This window comes from Sceloporus occidentalis, unplaced genomic scaffold, assembly GCF_023333645.1.
Source record: "Sceloporus occidentalis isolate IW3139 unplaced genomic scaffold, rSceOcc1.0.p SCAF_2, whole genome shotgun sequence".
Taxonomy (NCBI): Eukaryota; Metazoa; Chordata; class Lepidosauria; order Squamata; family Phrynosomatidae; genus Sceloporus; species Sceloporus occidentalis.
Genome location: NW_028316982.1, coordinates 204,182,910 through 204,198,772, shown reverse-complemented (window position 1 = coordinate 204,198,772; position 15,863 = coordinate 204,182,910). Strand labels below are relative to the sequence as shown.

The window sequence follows — 15,863 nt, the reverse complement described above, 5'->3', positions numbered from 1 at the left end:
CGTAACTTTTAATGTACATGGAAATTTGCATTCCCAGTTGGAACACTTAGACAAATTACTAGTTCTGCCTGACTACCGTTCAGCTTGGGCCCCATGATTTTATTGTCATGTGAGATAACACAAATGACAATATCAGTATCATGTTTCTTTTGTCTTATAGCAATCCAATAAAGGAACTGGATTTATAAGTGTCTCCAAATTTCCAATGGTTGCAAAGTGATGACTATAATATAAGAACCTTTATAAAGTCTAGAATACACCCACCATCATTGTTTCCACTGGAAAACTGGAAAACCCTCCCCGCTCATGAATGGGTTGTTTCCAAGTTAACAGAAGACAGCTCTCTATAAGAGAAGTCAGTTCAAATCCAGAGATGATGGTCTTCTAATGTAAGTCTTTGCACAACTGTATATACAAGGCTCATTTGTGTATACTGGGGAGGGTAACTATAGGAGGCTAGGGGGCCCCCAAAATAAAAAAAATGCCCTCAAATGCCTTCTAAAGGGAATAGGGAGCATTTTCACCATATATTAAACTCACCACAGGTCAATTTCATCCCAGGAGACACCTTTTTAACAAAAGGAAGTGAGCAGAAGTCACTTCCTTTTTTCTTTCTCTTTTCCATTTTTTTTAAATAAAAAAGGCCTCTTCTGGGCCTAAAATGGCTCAGGGTGGGGACAAAAATGTGGCAAAATGCCCTTTGTGTCCCCTGGGGGCCAAAAATCACAAGCAATATGCCCCCTCCATCTTCCTACAATTTAATATTTAAACACACCATGCCTACACCCAACAGCCTAGCTCAAACATACGAGTAATTATTTTGCATAACGTACCAAAAAAACATTTTGATGAATTAAAACTTTCACTAGTGCTTTCCAACATTTTGCAAATTTTGAATCCAACCCAAACTTGCTGTTTTTCACCTACTTGTGATCTTATGAATTTGCATGCTGTTTTCAATTTTATAATTTGCAAATTCATGGTCCTAACTATTACAAAGGACAAAAAGACTTAAAAATGCAAGTTCAAAAAAGGGTGAGAGTCTTTCAGAAACACTTGTTTTTGGGCTTTCAGAGTGAAAGAGCAGGAATACTAAGTAAAGTAACAGGAATAGAAGTTTAAGAAAAATGTATGAGTCAGCTCTTGTGGTTTCTGTCTGAACATCAATTGACTGAATAGTATGTACTGCTACCATTGTTTAGGAAAAGTCAGATTATACAGAATTTAAGTCTTCAATGTAAAATAGAAAACTTTGGAATACACATGAGCATTGTTCATTATCTAAAACACTTCAACGAAAAGTGTAAGCAGTTAATTTCAAAATATTAATTCTAACTCCTATGCCCATTAATATACCATACATACCTAAATAATGCTCATGAATGAAAATAACTTCACACAAACCAGACTCTTCAGAATCCAGTGGCAAAATTCCTATGAAACCAAAACAAAACCACCAAATCAATCCAAGCATGTCATCATACATGAAACAATATTGTTAGTTTGCTCATCATTGTTACCATCTTTAAGGTTTACATACAGTGGGCCCTTCCCTTATGTGGCGGATCAATTCCTAATCCCCTCACATAAGGGGAATTCTGCATATGCTCATGCCCCATTGAAAACAATGGGGCGCATGCTTGCTGCACATACATCCTATGTTATATTGACTTGCAGCTTCAGCATAAGCTTGAAGCCATGTATACTGCACCCGCGTACAGTGCAGGCACACTGTATTGAATCACAGAATCATAGAGTTGGAAGAGGCCACAAGGGCCATCCAGTCCAACCCCCTGCCATGCAGGAAATCACAATCAAAGCATCCTCGACGGATGGCCATCCAGCCTCTGCTTGAAGACCTCCAAGGAGGGAGACTCCACTACACTCCGAGGAAGGAGTTTGTTCCACTGTTGAACATCTCTTACTGTCAGGAGGTTCCTCCTAATGTTGAGGTGGAATCTCTTTTCCTGCAGTTTGCATCCATTGCTTCGGGTCCTAGTCTCTGGAGCAGCAGAAAACAAACTTGCTCCCTCCTCAATATGACATCCCTTCAAATAATTAAACAGGGCTATCATATCACCTCTTAATCTTCTCTTCTCCAGGCTAAACATCCCCAGCTCCCTAAGTCGTTCCTCGTAGGGCATGGTTTCCAGACTTTTCACCATTTTAGTTGCCCTCCTTTGGACACGCTCCAGTTTCTCAATGTCCTTTTTGAATTGTGGCACCCAGAACTGGACACAATATTCCAGGTGGGGCCTGACCAAAGCAGAATATAGTGGCACTATGAGTTCCCTTGATCTGGACACTATACTTCTATTGATGCAGCCTAAAATCGCATTGGCCTTGTTAGCTGCAGCATCGCATTGTTGACTCATGTTCAACTTATGGTCTACTTGGACTCCTAGATCCCTTTCACACGTAGTTTCATTCAGCCAGGTGTCCTCCATCCTATATCTGTGCTTTTCGTTTTTCCGCCCTAAGTGCAGTACGTTACATTTCTCCGTGTTGAATTTCATTTTGTTAGCTATGGCTCAGTTTTCTAGTCTGTTCAGGTCATTTTGAATCTTGATCCTGTCCTCTGGGGTATTAGCTACTCCCCCTAATTTGGTGTCATCTGCAAATTTGAAAAGTATGCCCCTAATTTTGTCCTCCAAGTCATTGATAAAGATGTTGAATAGCATTGGGCCCAGGACAGAGCCCTGTGGGACCCCACTGGTCACTTCTCTCCAGGATGAAAAGGAGCCATTGTTGAGCACCCTTCGGCTTCGGCCAGTCAACCAATTACAAATCCATGTAACAATGGAGGACTCAGGTGGAGAGGACTGCCTTGCCCCACCCACCATCATCCCAGAGCCTCAAAAGGCAACGGAGGACTCAGCTGGAGAGGCCTGCCTCACTCTACCCACCATCATCCCAGAGCCTCAAAAGGCAATGGAGGACTCAGCTGGAGAGGCCTGCCTCACTCCACCCACCATCATCCCAGAGCCTCAAAAGGCAATGGAGGACTCAGCTGGAGAGGCCTGCCTTGCCCCACCCACCATCACCCCAGAGCCTCAAAAGGCAACGGAGGACTCAGCTGGAGAGGCCTGTCTCACTCCACCCACCATCATCCCAGAGCCTCAAAAGGCAATGGAGGACTCAGCTGAAGAGGCCTGCCTCACTCCACCCACCATCATCCCAGAGCCTCAAAAGGCAATGGAGGACTCAGGTGGAGGAGGACTCCCTTGCCCCACCCACCATCATCCCACAGCCTCAAAAGGCAATGGAGGACTCAGGTGGAGGAGGACTGCCTTGCCCCACCTGCCATCATCCCAGAGCCTCAAAAGGCAATGGAGGACTCAGCTGGAGGTTGATTGTTGGATTGTTTGACTCATGGTTTGATTCATTCTTTTAAATAATTTAATTCCAACAGTTCTTTTTTGCAACATCTTTAAGGATAAAAGGCTAAACCTACTGTTATAGTCCAACCTAGACCAGACCCGTTGAAATCCACAGGACCTGTTAGCTATGATTAAGAAGTTGTCTTGATTTATGATGGGCTTGCCCTAAGTCTGTAGAATTTTATAGGCTAATTTCTTGCAAAAATTATTCTGCGGAGTGCCAAAAAACATGCTGGGAACCCATGTGGCCCATATGCTCCCCACTCCTGCTGTATGAGAAAGTTCTGTGGGAAGGCTTGGCTTGCCTAACCAAACTCTAAGCCAAAACTGGCTAGGACATAAGTGAAGAAAACTGTTCTTCCACTGTCTTGGTCTAAACTTAAGATGGAAGACAATAAAGAACAGCACCCCTAAAATGAACATACTGCTCTGAGGAACAATAGTATTTGTAAAGGTTACAAATGTAAATCCTAGTGCTTTCTTTAGATTTTAGTCATCCATAGAATTTGAACATCTCATAAACTTTCTGGCTAGAGGGATAGGAATAACATCATTCAAATTGAAATATCCAATGTTAAGTGCAAGCTAATGTCAAACAAAAGGTTCCCAAATAACATATCTTCATAATTTGATGCAATCTTATAGTTTCAAAGCTTTAGCTGATGAGACCAAAGAGTAACTTACCCACAACCTCATCATGTGGCTGAAAAGACGACACTTTATTTCCAACTTGAAAAAAGAGAGTGTAATAGAGAGAAAAATTAGTGTACTTTTAAAGAAAACCATATTTCCTACCAAGAATTTACCATACAACCTTCTAAGTGTGATCTATGATTTCCAGTAAGATACTTGTGATAAGCACCAGTTTTAAGGTTTACAGAGGAGAAAGGGGAAGAAAAATCTTCTCTGAGGCAGAGCAGTGTTTGTTCTCCAGTAGAATGGGATAGAGTGTAACATGCAATAGGGGCAGAGCAGTATTCCTTAAGAGGAAAATATATACAAAAAAGTACACAACATTGTGAAAAATATATTACCTCCTAACATGTAAAAGCTATTCTATCCTAAAAAAGAATCTCTATTTCACAAGCAAAAGGCAGCCGCCCTGCAAAAAGGTGCTTACAGAGAGAAGAACTCAAGATACTTATTCACATAGTCTGAACTACAAGGAGCAGCAAAATGTAAAATCCCCAGGGATTACCAGCATGAACTATGAAGAACTTCCTCAGACTTAAAGCTATCAGTTATATTGGTTTACGATCCTGGCTTGTTCTTATAAGCCACAATTCAAATAAATCACAGGTCCCAGAGTTCAAAAGTCACAAAGAAATGTGGTTAGTTAAAAGTTCAGAAGCAGACATTTCCAATTTTTTTCTTACTGTATGAAAAAGCAGAGGAAAGGGTGGAGCATGTGAGCCTGAGTCTTGTCCATTCATCACTTTTTCTTGTTATGTCTGAACTGGGCATTCATTACTATGTTTAAGAAGCAGGGACCTGACACTATGGAACTCCTACCACCGGAATATCAGTTTAGCTCAACATCCCCTTTTAAAATATTTTTAGGAACAACCTTATTTTAATGGTGTTTGAAAATCTGAATCAAATACATTTTATCAGATGCTTAAAACTAGTTTTATAGTGCATTCTACTATTGGTTTTACTTATATAGTTGGGGTTCTATATGTTTAGTTTATTTTTTATTAGCAATTAATGGCATTTGTTCATTTATATGGTAGAAAGTAAACTGGTGCACCCAAAGATAGCATCAGATAGGGCAATATTTGCTCCTTGGCGTTCATAAATCCAACCATTAAGGATCATTGTTTTATTCTGCATAAGCCCATTCTGCCTTCTATTTCCCAGTTATATCAAAAGAACATTGAAAACTTTTTACAGACAATATGAATAGTTCAACGTTGTGCAGTTCAAATAATATTTACAATTAAATTTTCCCTGCCAAAGAAACAGCAACATGCCAATTAGACTTTCAAACACAATGATAATTATACTCACTTTCTAATACAACACCAGCAACTTCCCTCCCAACCGGCAGGAATTCCTTCTCCATCTTGATTTCTGACAAAAGCTAATTCAATAATTAATAATAAATAAAACTTTTATTTGAATCCCGCTTTTCTGTGACAAGACAATCAAAACGGCTCACGACACATTAAAATCCACATTTACAAAATTATGTCCCAAATCCCCCCTTAAAACAGGATTAAACATGTTACAATTAAATATCTATTAAAACACAATAAAAATTACAACGAGGACAGTGCGGTGGGCAAATACATGATGTGGGGGGCAGTCATTCTGTGGCCGGGCACTTTTATTCAGGAAAGGCCTGCCAGAAGAGATCCGTCTTGACAGCTTTTCTAAAGCTGTCTAAGCTGGCAATTTGACGGATCTCATCTGGCAGGCCGTTCCATAGTTTGGGATTGATAGTTAAAAGGTCTATTATAAAGTGTTGATACATTAAATGCTACTTTAGTCACCTGTCAACATTTTACTTCACATTCTTTGATTATTCAGAGGGAGAGACAAGTGTAATTTTAGTAAAGAAAAGGGTGGTGAAGGGATATAAGTAAGGATGCAATCCTGAGCACACTCTCCATCCAGAAAGTAAATCCACTGAACCTGAAAGAGTTCTTCTCAGTGATATACAAGATTGAATATAAAATTACACTTGTCCCTCCCTTTTCGTGGGGAGGGACAAGCAGGGAGGGACAAAATGGTGGTGCACACCCATGCACTCACCATTATTTTCAATGGGACTCGAATATTTGCGAGTCACCATTGGGAGGGCCTACTGTAATACTTGTGGTAATACTGTACATATTTGGTGTACTGAGGAAGCCTAGTTCTTCACAGTGCCTATGTTCTGTCTACTCCATGAACCAAACAGTGTTCTGTGTGTTAAAAGGTAATCAAGTTAATATCCCTTCACAAATTTCCCTAACATTTACAATCTTGAATGACCATGCACTCTTTTAGTTTATTTTCAGTAACTAATCTACTGAAATGCTATGAAGGTATAATGTACACAATTTCTATTAATAGTTCCAATAGATGTTACTAACTTGCCATTTAATTTTCAGTTGCTGGCATTGATCTTGATTTTCCAGTTCCACTCCTCTAACTATTTCCTTTACAAAATTAACAACAAAATCAAGGCATATCTATTTATAGATAAGTCCCTACTGAACAAAGTGGAACTTACTCCCAGGTAAGTATGTAGGACTACAGCACAAAGGGTTCATGTCTTGGTCTAGCGAAATATCTGTCTCAAACAAAACAAAATAAAACACACACACCAAAGAAAATCACAGTCACAAGAGTTTTTAAATTTCATTTTAAAGGTGTGTAGAAAATGTGCACAATAAGCTTGAAAAACTCACAAAAAACTATGCGCACAATAAGCTTGAGATGTTTGGCAGCAGGCAAATGTAAGACATCAATTTTATGCTAGTCACAGTTTCATATACTGTACAGGTACCTAGTCTCACTCACTGTAGCTCAGATCATACAAGGATTAAGTATATGTTGCCCAACTGATTCCCACAAGACTAAACAAGGACCTGGGAGATGCTTAGCTTTAAGTGTGGGCAGATAATATTCACCTATGCCTCTATTACAGTTAATTTACATGTAATAGTAGTCATGAGATGTCACTTGGAACAACCTCTGCATGTTAGCTGCAGCAGTGTAACATGTAGAACAATTCATTGCAAAGATCCCTCCTATTGTGTGGAGATTTATCACATCAATAGCAAACATTCCTGGCAGTGAAAATGGAAACACTGGAGACAAAAAGGACAATTCATGTGCTAAGCTGCACTATCCGTTATGGCTATCATTCCCCTCATGGGAAAGATTGTTTCAAGCAGCATGCAACTGTGACATGAAAATCAGCCATTGTATTCCCAGGATTACTTTTCTTTCATTTATGTTAGCAATCTATATTACTCACTTAAAGCTGTGATCCTACTTACCTGACAGTAAGCTCTCCTGAATACTCTAAGACTTGAACATGCCTATAATTGAACTGTGACTATAGGTGTAACACCAACCTCACAAAGCCACCACAAATAACTTATATAATTTATCAAATTAAAATAGAATTAAAAAAAAATAAAATTACTTATGTATTTAATTTCACTGAGACCAGGTTCACTGGAAAACAAATTCACATAAACTTTCTACAAATAAAATTGAATAAATACCTTTGTGTCAATCGGGCTAAGAGCACAAGCTTTAACCTGTACTTTCACATAGTTGTCCTTCACAACAGGGAGGTTTTCCTATGATGAATTTATATGAAATACATATTACAGATCATATAAACAGCCCACAACAATATATTTTTATAATGAACCCAAAAGTTTAGATTAATAGGAAAAAAGTCAAGGCCCATGGTAAAAGGAAAAAACAAAAGGTCTCTCTGAAGTACTGTACAGACAGACCAAAATAAAGCTGCTTCCGGTCACTTTAGAGGTATGCTGTTTAAATGATGCATGTGTCCTAAGAGTCTGGAAGCCGTGCCAAAGCCACAATCCAGTCTTAATTACTGGAGTGCAGTTTTGGCGCAGCTTCCGGACTCTTAGGATGCATGCATCATTTAAACAGCATACCTCCAAAGTGACCCAAAACAGCTTTATTTTGGCCTCACTGTACAGGGCCATATTCTCCAATATAAGCCTGTCCTGGTTCTGAGAGCTTCAGCTGAGGCATTTCTCTCTGTACCACCATCCTCACAGGTATATCTGATGCTAAGGGATCGTCTAGTACCTTTGAGATGAACTATGTGAAAGGTACATCTGGAGGTAACATATGAGAGGCTTGCCTTGGTAACTCCCCTCAGGTTCTGGATCCCCCTTTCTAAAAAGGACAGACATGCTTTCTTCATCATATCCTTGGGATGGCTGGTGAAGGCCTTTTTGCTTCATCAGGCGTTTGGAAATGATTTAGTTAGGATTTTTGATAAGATGCTATTTGTCCATATTTGTTGCTTTTCAGTAAGTATGTTTTTAATTGGTTTTGGTTTTACTGATAGCTTAATTATATTTTAATTTTTGTGTTTTCAGTCATATGAATTTTTATCTTTATCCATTTCAATTTTTGTAAGCTGACTTGAGTCCCATGCCTGGTTAAAAAAACAACAAAATATACATAAAGAAGAAAAAAAATTAATTGATGCTTTTTCACTTCCTGCAGTTGTTTTTCAGCAGAATTCCTACTGCCACAGTCCCAGGCATTTTGCCACTTCACCAAATTCACTTCAGAGGGAGCCATCAGGCAGACCCAGCAACATCGGGGACTGCCTGAAGGAAGAGGCCCCTCCCTCCTCAACTGTCATCTCGGCCTCAGAGGGAGCCATCAGGCAGACCAGCAACATCTTGGACTGCCTGAAGGAAGAGGCCCCTCCCTCCTAAACTGTCATCTCGGCCTCAGAGGGAGCCATCAGGCAGACCAGCAACATCTTGGACTGCCTGAAGGAAGAGGCCCCTCCCTCTTCAACTGTCATCTCGGCCTCAGAGGGAGCCATCAGGCAGACCAGCAACATCGAGGACTGCCTGAAGGAAGAGGCCCCTCCCTCTTCAACTGTCATCTCGGCCTCAGAGGGAGCCATCAGGCAGACCCAGTAACATCAGGGACAGCCTGAAGGAAGAGGCCCCTCCCTCCTCAACTGTCATCTCAGCCTCAGAGGGAGCCATCAGGCAGACCAGCAACATCTTGGACTGCCTGAAGGAAGAGGCCCCTCCCTCCTCAACTGTCATCTCGGCCTCAGAGGGAGCCATCAGGCAGACCAGCAACATCTTGGACTGCCTGAAGGAAGAGGCCCCTCCCTCCTCAACTGTCATCTCGGCCTCAGAGGGAGCCATCAGGCAGACCCAGCAACATCTTGGACTGCCTGAAGGAAGAGGCCCCAACCTCCTCAACTGTCATCTCGGCCTCAGAGGGAGCCATCAGGCAGACCCAGCAACATCGGGGACTGCCTGAAGGAAGAGGCCCCTCCCTCCTCAACTGTCATCTCGGCCTCAGAGGGAGCCATCAGGCAGACCAGCAACATCAGGGACTGCCTGAAGGAAGAGGCCCCTCCCTCCTCAACTGTCATCTCGGCCTCAGAGGGAGCCATCAGGCAGACCAGCAACATCAGGGACTGCCTGAAGGAAGAGGCCCCTCCCTCCTCAACTGTCATCTCGGCCTCAGAGGGAGCCATCAGGCAGACCAGCAACATCTTGGACTGCCTGAAGGATGAGACTTCTCCCTCCTTTAACTCTATTTTGTATTTTTTACGATTTTACTGTACACCGCTATGATCATCGCGGAATAGCGGTCTATAAATAAAACATATTATTATTATTATTATTAAATTCCATATGCAGATATAATCTCACTATTATATGTGTGGAACTCTACAAAATAAATGCAGAGAAGTGGCAGGTAGGGAAAGGTTTAAGTTCACGCTTATTTGGCCCACATGCTGTACACAAATAAGTCTTCAATCCTATGTCCCCTTACCTGGGAGTGAGATCCATTAAACATAATAGGCCTCGTTTCTGAATAGACACTATAGCATTGTAGTAACTCACCTTTTCCTGGAAGACAAAATTTGTTTCTTCTCCAGATGAATTCTGCTTCCAGTACAACCCCTTCATACTGACTTCTAAAATATAGAAAGGCAAATTAAATACTTGATTACAAAATTTCCAAAACTTTTTTCATATACTGTATAGTTAAAAGAGAACAAGTGAAAGCAAAAGAGACCATGCTATTTTAAAAATAACTTAACAATGTGCGTGTGTTGTGTTCCTTCAAGTCGTTTCTGACTTATGGCGACCCTGGGGGTTTCTTGGCAAGATTTGTTCAGAGATTTTGCCATTGCATTCCCCTGAGGCTGAGAGCATGTCACTTACCCAACGTCACTCAGTGGGTTTCCATGGATGAGCTGGGAGTCAAACCCTGGTCTCCAGAGTTGTAGTCCAACACTCAAACCACTGTGCCACACTGGCTCCCAACAGGCCTTAACAAACCATATTTAAAATGTATGTTCTAATTGTTTTTTGTGGGTTTTTCGGGCTATGTGGCCATGTCCTAGCAGAGTTTCTTCCTATGTTCTAATTGCTAATCCCAACCAGAACAGACTCACTGAATCAATGTGATTTACATAAATATCATCATACCACTGAGTACTTGATATATGGGCTGATTATCCCTTATCAGGAATATTTAGAACAGGAGTTTCAGAATTTAGATTTTTTTTTCAAATTTTGGAATACAGTATTCTGGATTTTGGAATATAAATTGTATAGTATGTACTGCATTTGCAAGGCTGCAGAGAAATACAAGGATATGTGAAATGAAGATTCCAAGTGCAGTGCCCAGTGCAAATCCATGCCTCCTGCCATTTCACAGATCCTCATATCTCTATCCAGCCTTTCTGGGGGGAAATACAATACAAATCTCTGCTGAGTATCTCTTGCAAACAAACAAGTAGGAGCATTGCAGCTATTACCCCAAAGTGTCTTGCCAGAACTCAAGTTTTAGGATTTTAGAGCATTTCGGATAGCAGATTTTTAGATAAGTGGAACCTAACCTCTATTACAGGGGTAGGCAACCTTTTTGAGCCGGGGGCCGGGTTGCTGTCCCTCAGACAACTGGGGGGCCGAAGCCAAAAAATAAATAATTAAATAATTTTTTAAAAAATTAAATATATAAACAAACCAGGACAAATGTAGGACAAAATTTTCAAATGGAAGACACTTTTTTTAAAAAAATGGAGCACATGCGAAAAAAATTGCTGATTTTTTTAAAAAATGTTAATATAAATGCATGTTTCTGAGGCTTCTATAGACAATTGCCCCCAAAGGCCCCGGTGGCAATCGGCGGCAGGACCAGGCTGGGGCCGGTCCCACGGCCTTGCCGGGCCGCATCCGGCCCGCAGGCCGCAGGTTGCCTACCCCTGCTCTATTATATATCATAAATAATATGGCATACAGTATATATTACATATACTACAGTGGGCCCACCACAGGGATTGACTAGCTATCCATGGATTGGAGAATCTATTGCTAACCGCTTCCCATATTATTCAATGGGACCATGTGCTCACACATATCACCACCCACTGCACTGAGTAATATGGGACTTGAGCATATGTTTTTTCCCAATCCATGATATATGTGTGTGTGTGCATGGAACAGAGTCCCTGTGGATGGAAGGGTTCACTGTATATAGTATACACACCTGTGTAAGGCATACTATACATTTTATACACTAGTGCACGATATATAATATGGTACATATATAGTACATACCATATACTACACGGGGGTTCTGAAATCATCTCAGCCCACCTCGTTTCCCAAAGTCTGAGCATAATTTTGTCACTGCAGCTTAAAACAATGTTCTTCTGTATTATTAAATGCAAATTTGCAGGAGCTCTAATACATAGCTCTAATTCCTGATATCTTTCAGATCACTGACAGAACCATGTCAACTAAAAGTGTGAAATTTTCAAGTACTGAACTCTGGGCCATCATGAAGTTCTTATTCCTGAAAAAGAAAACTTCAAAGGAATTCCATGAGTGTATGATGCAAACACTGAGTGACAAGTGCCTGTCATGCTCAACTGTGAAGTGGTGTACCAACATTCAACATGGAAATTTTAAGACTGAAGATGCAACAAGGTCTGGAAAGCCTTCAACAGTGCCAGTACCTAAAACTGCTGAGCATGCTCATGTCATGATTTTAAGACTGGCGAATCAGCTAAAACAATTGCTGAGACACTAGAAATATCCTGGGAACAAAATGGTATTATAATTCATAAACTGTTGGCTATGTAAAAGTTGTCAGCAACGTGGGTACTGAAATGTTTGCATGCTGACCAGAAATGAAATCAAGTGGATACCTCCAAGTTGATTTTGAAGCATTTTGAGTTATCTAGGCTGCATCCACAATGCAGAAATAAGGCAGTTTGACACTGTATTAACTGCCATGGCTCAATGCCACAGAATTCTGGGAACTGTAGTTTTGCAAGACTTTTTGCAAGTTTTGGAAGGAAAAATGGCAAGGGAAACTGCAGAAAGGTGTTTTCTTTTTACAGGACAATGCACTCGCTCACAGGGTTGTCAAGAAGATAGATGTTTTTTAAAATCTGATGAGTAGGGTGGATGGTCTATGTACTCAAACTCCAGATTTTAAAAAACATCTATCTTCTTGACAACCCTTCCTTTTCCCAAACCTGAAAAACAGTTTGCAAGAAATGAAAGTTTTGAATGATTCAGCAGCAGAGTAGTATTTCAGTGATCAGACATCAGATTTTTTTTTTGGGGGGGGGGTGGAGATTTCAAGGAAGTTGAGAAACTGTGTGCTAAAGTGCAGTGTATTTCAGGGTGAAAATGCAGAGCAGCATGTTAGTTGCATGGCTCTAGGTCATTCTTTTCTTGGTTGGGTTGAGAACTTTTCAGCACCTCTCATATATACAGTGTACAATATGCATGTGCCTTTAAGTCACCTGTTGACTTATGGTGACCCCATGAATTTCATAGGGTTTTCTTAGGCAAGAAAAACTCAAGAGGAATTCTATGTCTCTGGAGAACAGGGGTCAAAGCCCTGCTCGGCCATGGAAATGTACTGGGTGACCTTGGGCAAGTCATACCCTCTCAGCCTCAGAGGAAGGCAAAGGTAGGGTTGCCATAAATGAGGAGCTCCGAACCGGGACAAATGTAGGACAAGGCTTAAAAATGTAGGACCATTTTTTTTAAAAGGTCCTACATTTTAAAACCTTGTCCTCCTCCTCCTTCCTGGCTTGAGAGGAAGCCTCGGCCTCCTCTCAGGCCGGGAAGGATGCAAGGGCTGCTCCTCATCGCGGCGATCACCGCGGTGGGAAGCAGCCTCCTCCCGGCCCCCACTCCCTTTCCCGGCCTCTGTGAAGGCTTGGGCCTCCATAGAGGCCGGGAAGGAGGGAGGAGAGCGCCCGCGATCGCGGGCGGCCCCCACTCCCTTTCCCGGCCTCTGTGAAGGCTTGGGCCTCCATAGGGGCCGGGAAGGAGGGAGGAGAGCGCCCGCGATCGCCGCGATCGCCGGCGGCCCCCACTCCCTTTCCCGGCCTCTGTGAAGGCTTGGGCCTCCATAGAGGCCGGGAAGGAGGGAGTAGAGCGCCCGCGATCGCGGCGATCGCGGGCGGCCCCCACTCCCTTTCCCGGCCTCTGTGAAGGCTTGGGCCTCCATAGGGGCCGGGAAGGAGGGAGGAGAGCGCCCGCAATCGCGGGCGGCCCCCACTCCCTTTCACGGCCTCTGTGGAGGCCCAAGCCTCCACAGAGGCCGGGAAGGAGGGCCAGGGCCGCCTGTCATCGCGGCGATCGCCGCGGTGGCAAACAGCCTCCCCCTCCTTCCTGGCCTGGGAGGAAGGCTCGGCCTGCTCCCAGGCCGGGAAGGAGGCGGAGGCTGCCCCTCATCGCGGTGATCGCCGCGGTGGGAAGCGGCCTCCTCCTTCTCTCGGTCTGGGAGCAAGCCTCGGCCGGCTCCCAGGCCGGGAAGGAGGCGGAGGCCGCCCCTCATCGCGGTGATCGCCGCGGTGGGAAGCGGCCTCCTCCTCCTCTCGGTCTGGGAGCAAGCCTCGGCCGGCTCCCAGGCCGGGAAGGAGGCGGAGGCCGCCCCTCATTGCGGTGATCGCCGCGGTGGGAAGCGGCCGCCTCCTCCTCCTCCTCCCTGGCCTCGCTGGGGCCCGGGAGGGAGCGTCTCCGCGGCTGGAGCTCCAACCGCGGAGAGCCCTCCCAGGCCTCAGCAAGGCCTTGGAGCCGCCGCCACGGCTGAGGTGGCCGCGGTGGGCGGGGCCGTTCCGGTTTGGGCGCCAAACCGGACCGGGACCGGGATGGCACCGCCCAAACCGGGATTGTCCCGCCCCCCGGTGGGATATGGCAACCCTAGGCAAAGGCAAACCCTCTCTGAACATATTTTACCAAGAAAACCCCATGATGAATTCCCCTTAGTCATCATAAATAAAAAATGACTTAAAGGTACACAACAACAATACATACACAGTATACTATACAAAATATGACACAGTACAGGATAACATACTATCTCCTGCATATCATATAAATGTATAAATTATTTAATTTGTGCAGTAGTATCGAAAAACAATGCCACACCATAACATCACTTCCATAGAAAGTAATGCATTTCTTTAACATAATGCATTTATTTCTTTAACAACTTAACACTTCTTGTAGTAACTAATACTTGAATTACTAATGCCAGTAAAGTCTGCTCAGCACTTCTCAATAAATTCTGTTCATCCCTCTAGCATCAATTAGGATTGTGCAGTATTTTCTTGCACCCTTCTGTAAATAGATTTGTGGTGAAGGTATGTAGAAATGCTTTACAAGGATTAGTCATTCTTTCAGTAACTCTGCAAATTACACAGTTCCCCTTTCTTTTAAATGAACTCAAACCAGCACAGAAAGTGATTTATTCCTCCAGCCAGGCACTGGACTTCTTGGTAATTTGAAATTAAGACTTCAGGTTTCCACAGAATTAAGATTTACAAATAATGGTCTACTAGAATACTCTGGCAAACAGAGTAGAAGAGTTTTGATCCAATTAAGTGTCTATGAATAAAGGAATGAAAACATCAGTGTTTGTCAAACTGTGTTCTGGAGAAACCTTAGTTACTTGTGCCTTCAAGTTGCCTGTTGACTTATGGTGACCCCATGAATTCCATAGGGTTTTCTTAGGCAAGGAATACTTAAGAGATGGTTTTGCCATTTTTTTCATCTGAAACATAACCTATAGCACCTTTTTTGATTGCCCTCTTCTGAGGCTGGGAGACTGTGACTTTGCCCAACATCACCCAGTGCCCAAATAGGAATTCAAACCTTGGTCTCAATTTATAGTCCAGTACTCAAATTGCTACAGCACACTGGCTCTTGTGTACACATTATATAGCCTGAAGATAATTTTATGTATAACATTTTTAATAGTTTTGTGCATGAAACAAAGTTTGTGTATGCGGAAGTGTTAGAAAGCAAAGATTTTACTATCTCAGCTACCCATGTGGGCAATTTTGGAGTATTTCGGATTTTAGTATTTCAGATAAGGAATAGTCAATCTGTACTTTTTATTCACATAGGCCTTTTAAGTGCTTTATAGCTCACCATAATGCATGTTTCTTCAGAAATCTGGCACCATTCTATTCAACGAGTCTCACTCCAAAATAATTATATACCTGGCTGAAATGGTTTGGCTTGGATTGCATTTGCAACTAACAGATTATATTCAAAGACCTATCCACGCTAGTCTGGAAAATCAGTATGCAAAGGGATCTTGTAGCACTTTTGAGAATAACTGAAAGTTAGAAGTTGGCAGCATGAGCTTTTGTAGATTTGAGCTTACTTCCTCAGATGCATTTGGTGGAGCAGAAGGCCCAGGGACAGACCTATAGAGCAGTCTGTGTGAGAGAATTCAACACTTTGTGAG

At 42.6% G+C, this 15,863-nt stretch overlaps 1 protein-coding gene across 4 annotated transcripts in view; it reads right to left on the bottom strand.

The window, feature by feature from the left end:
- CRYZL1 (crystallin zeta like 1) overlaps nt 1-15,863 on the bottom strand; it is a 39,742-nt gene that overhangs the window by 20,916 nt on the left and 2,963 nt on the right. For 3 of the 4 annotated variants that reach the window (XM_089512056.1, XM_089512055.1, XM_089512057.1), the window contains exons 2-6: nt 9,974-10,047; nt 7,604-7,681; nt 5,391-5,463; nt 4,065-4,109; nt 1,366-1,434 (exon numbers count right to left, since the gene is read on the bottom strand). In XM_089512056.1, the coding sequence (XP_089368182.1) occupies nt 1,366-1,434; nt 4,065-4,109; nt 5,391-5,463; nt 7,604-7,681; nt 9,974-10,039 (331 nt within the window). In that variant the 5' untranslated portion in view covers nt 10,040-10,047. Of the gene's footprint in view, nt 1-1,365; nt 1,435-4,064; nt 4,110-5,390; nt 5,464-6,600; nt 6,661-7,603; nt 7,684-9,973; nt 10,048-15,863 lie in introns of those variants that run through there. The other variant, XM_089512059.1, reaches the window with a different exon arrangement.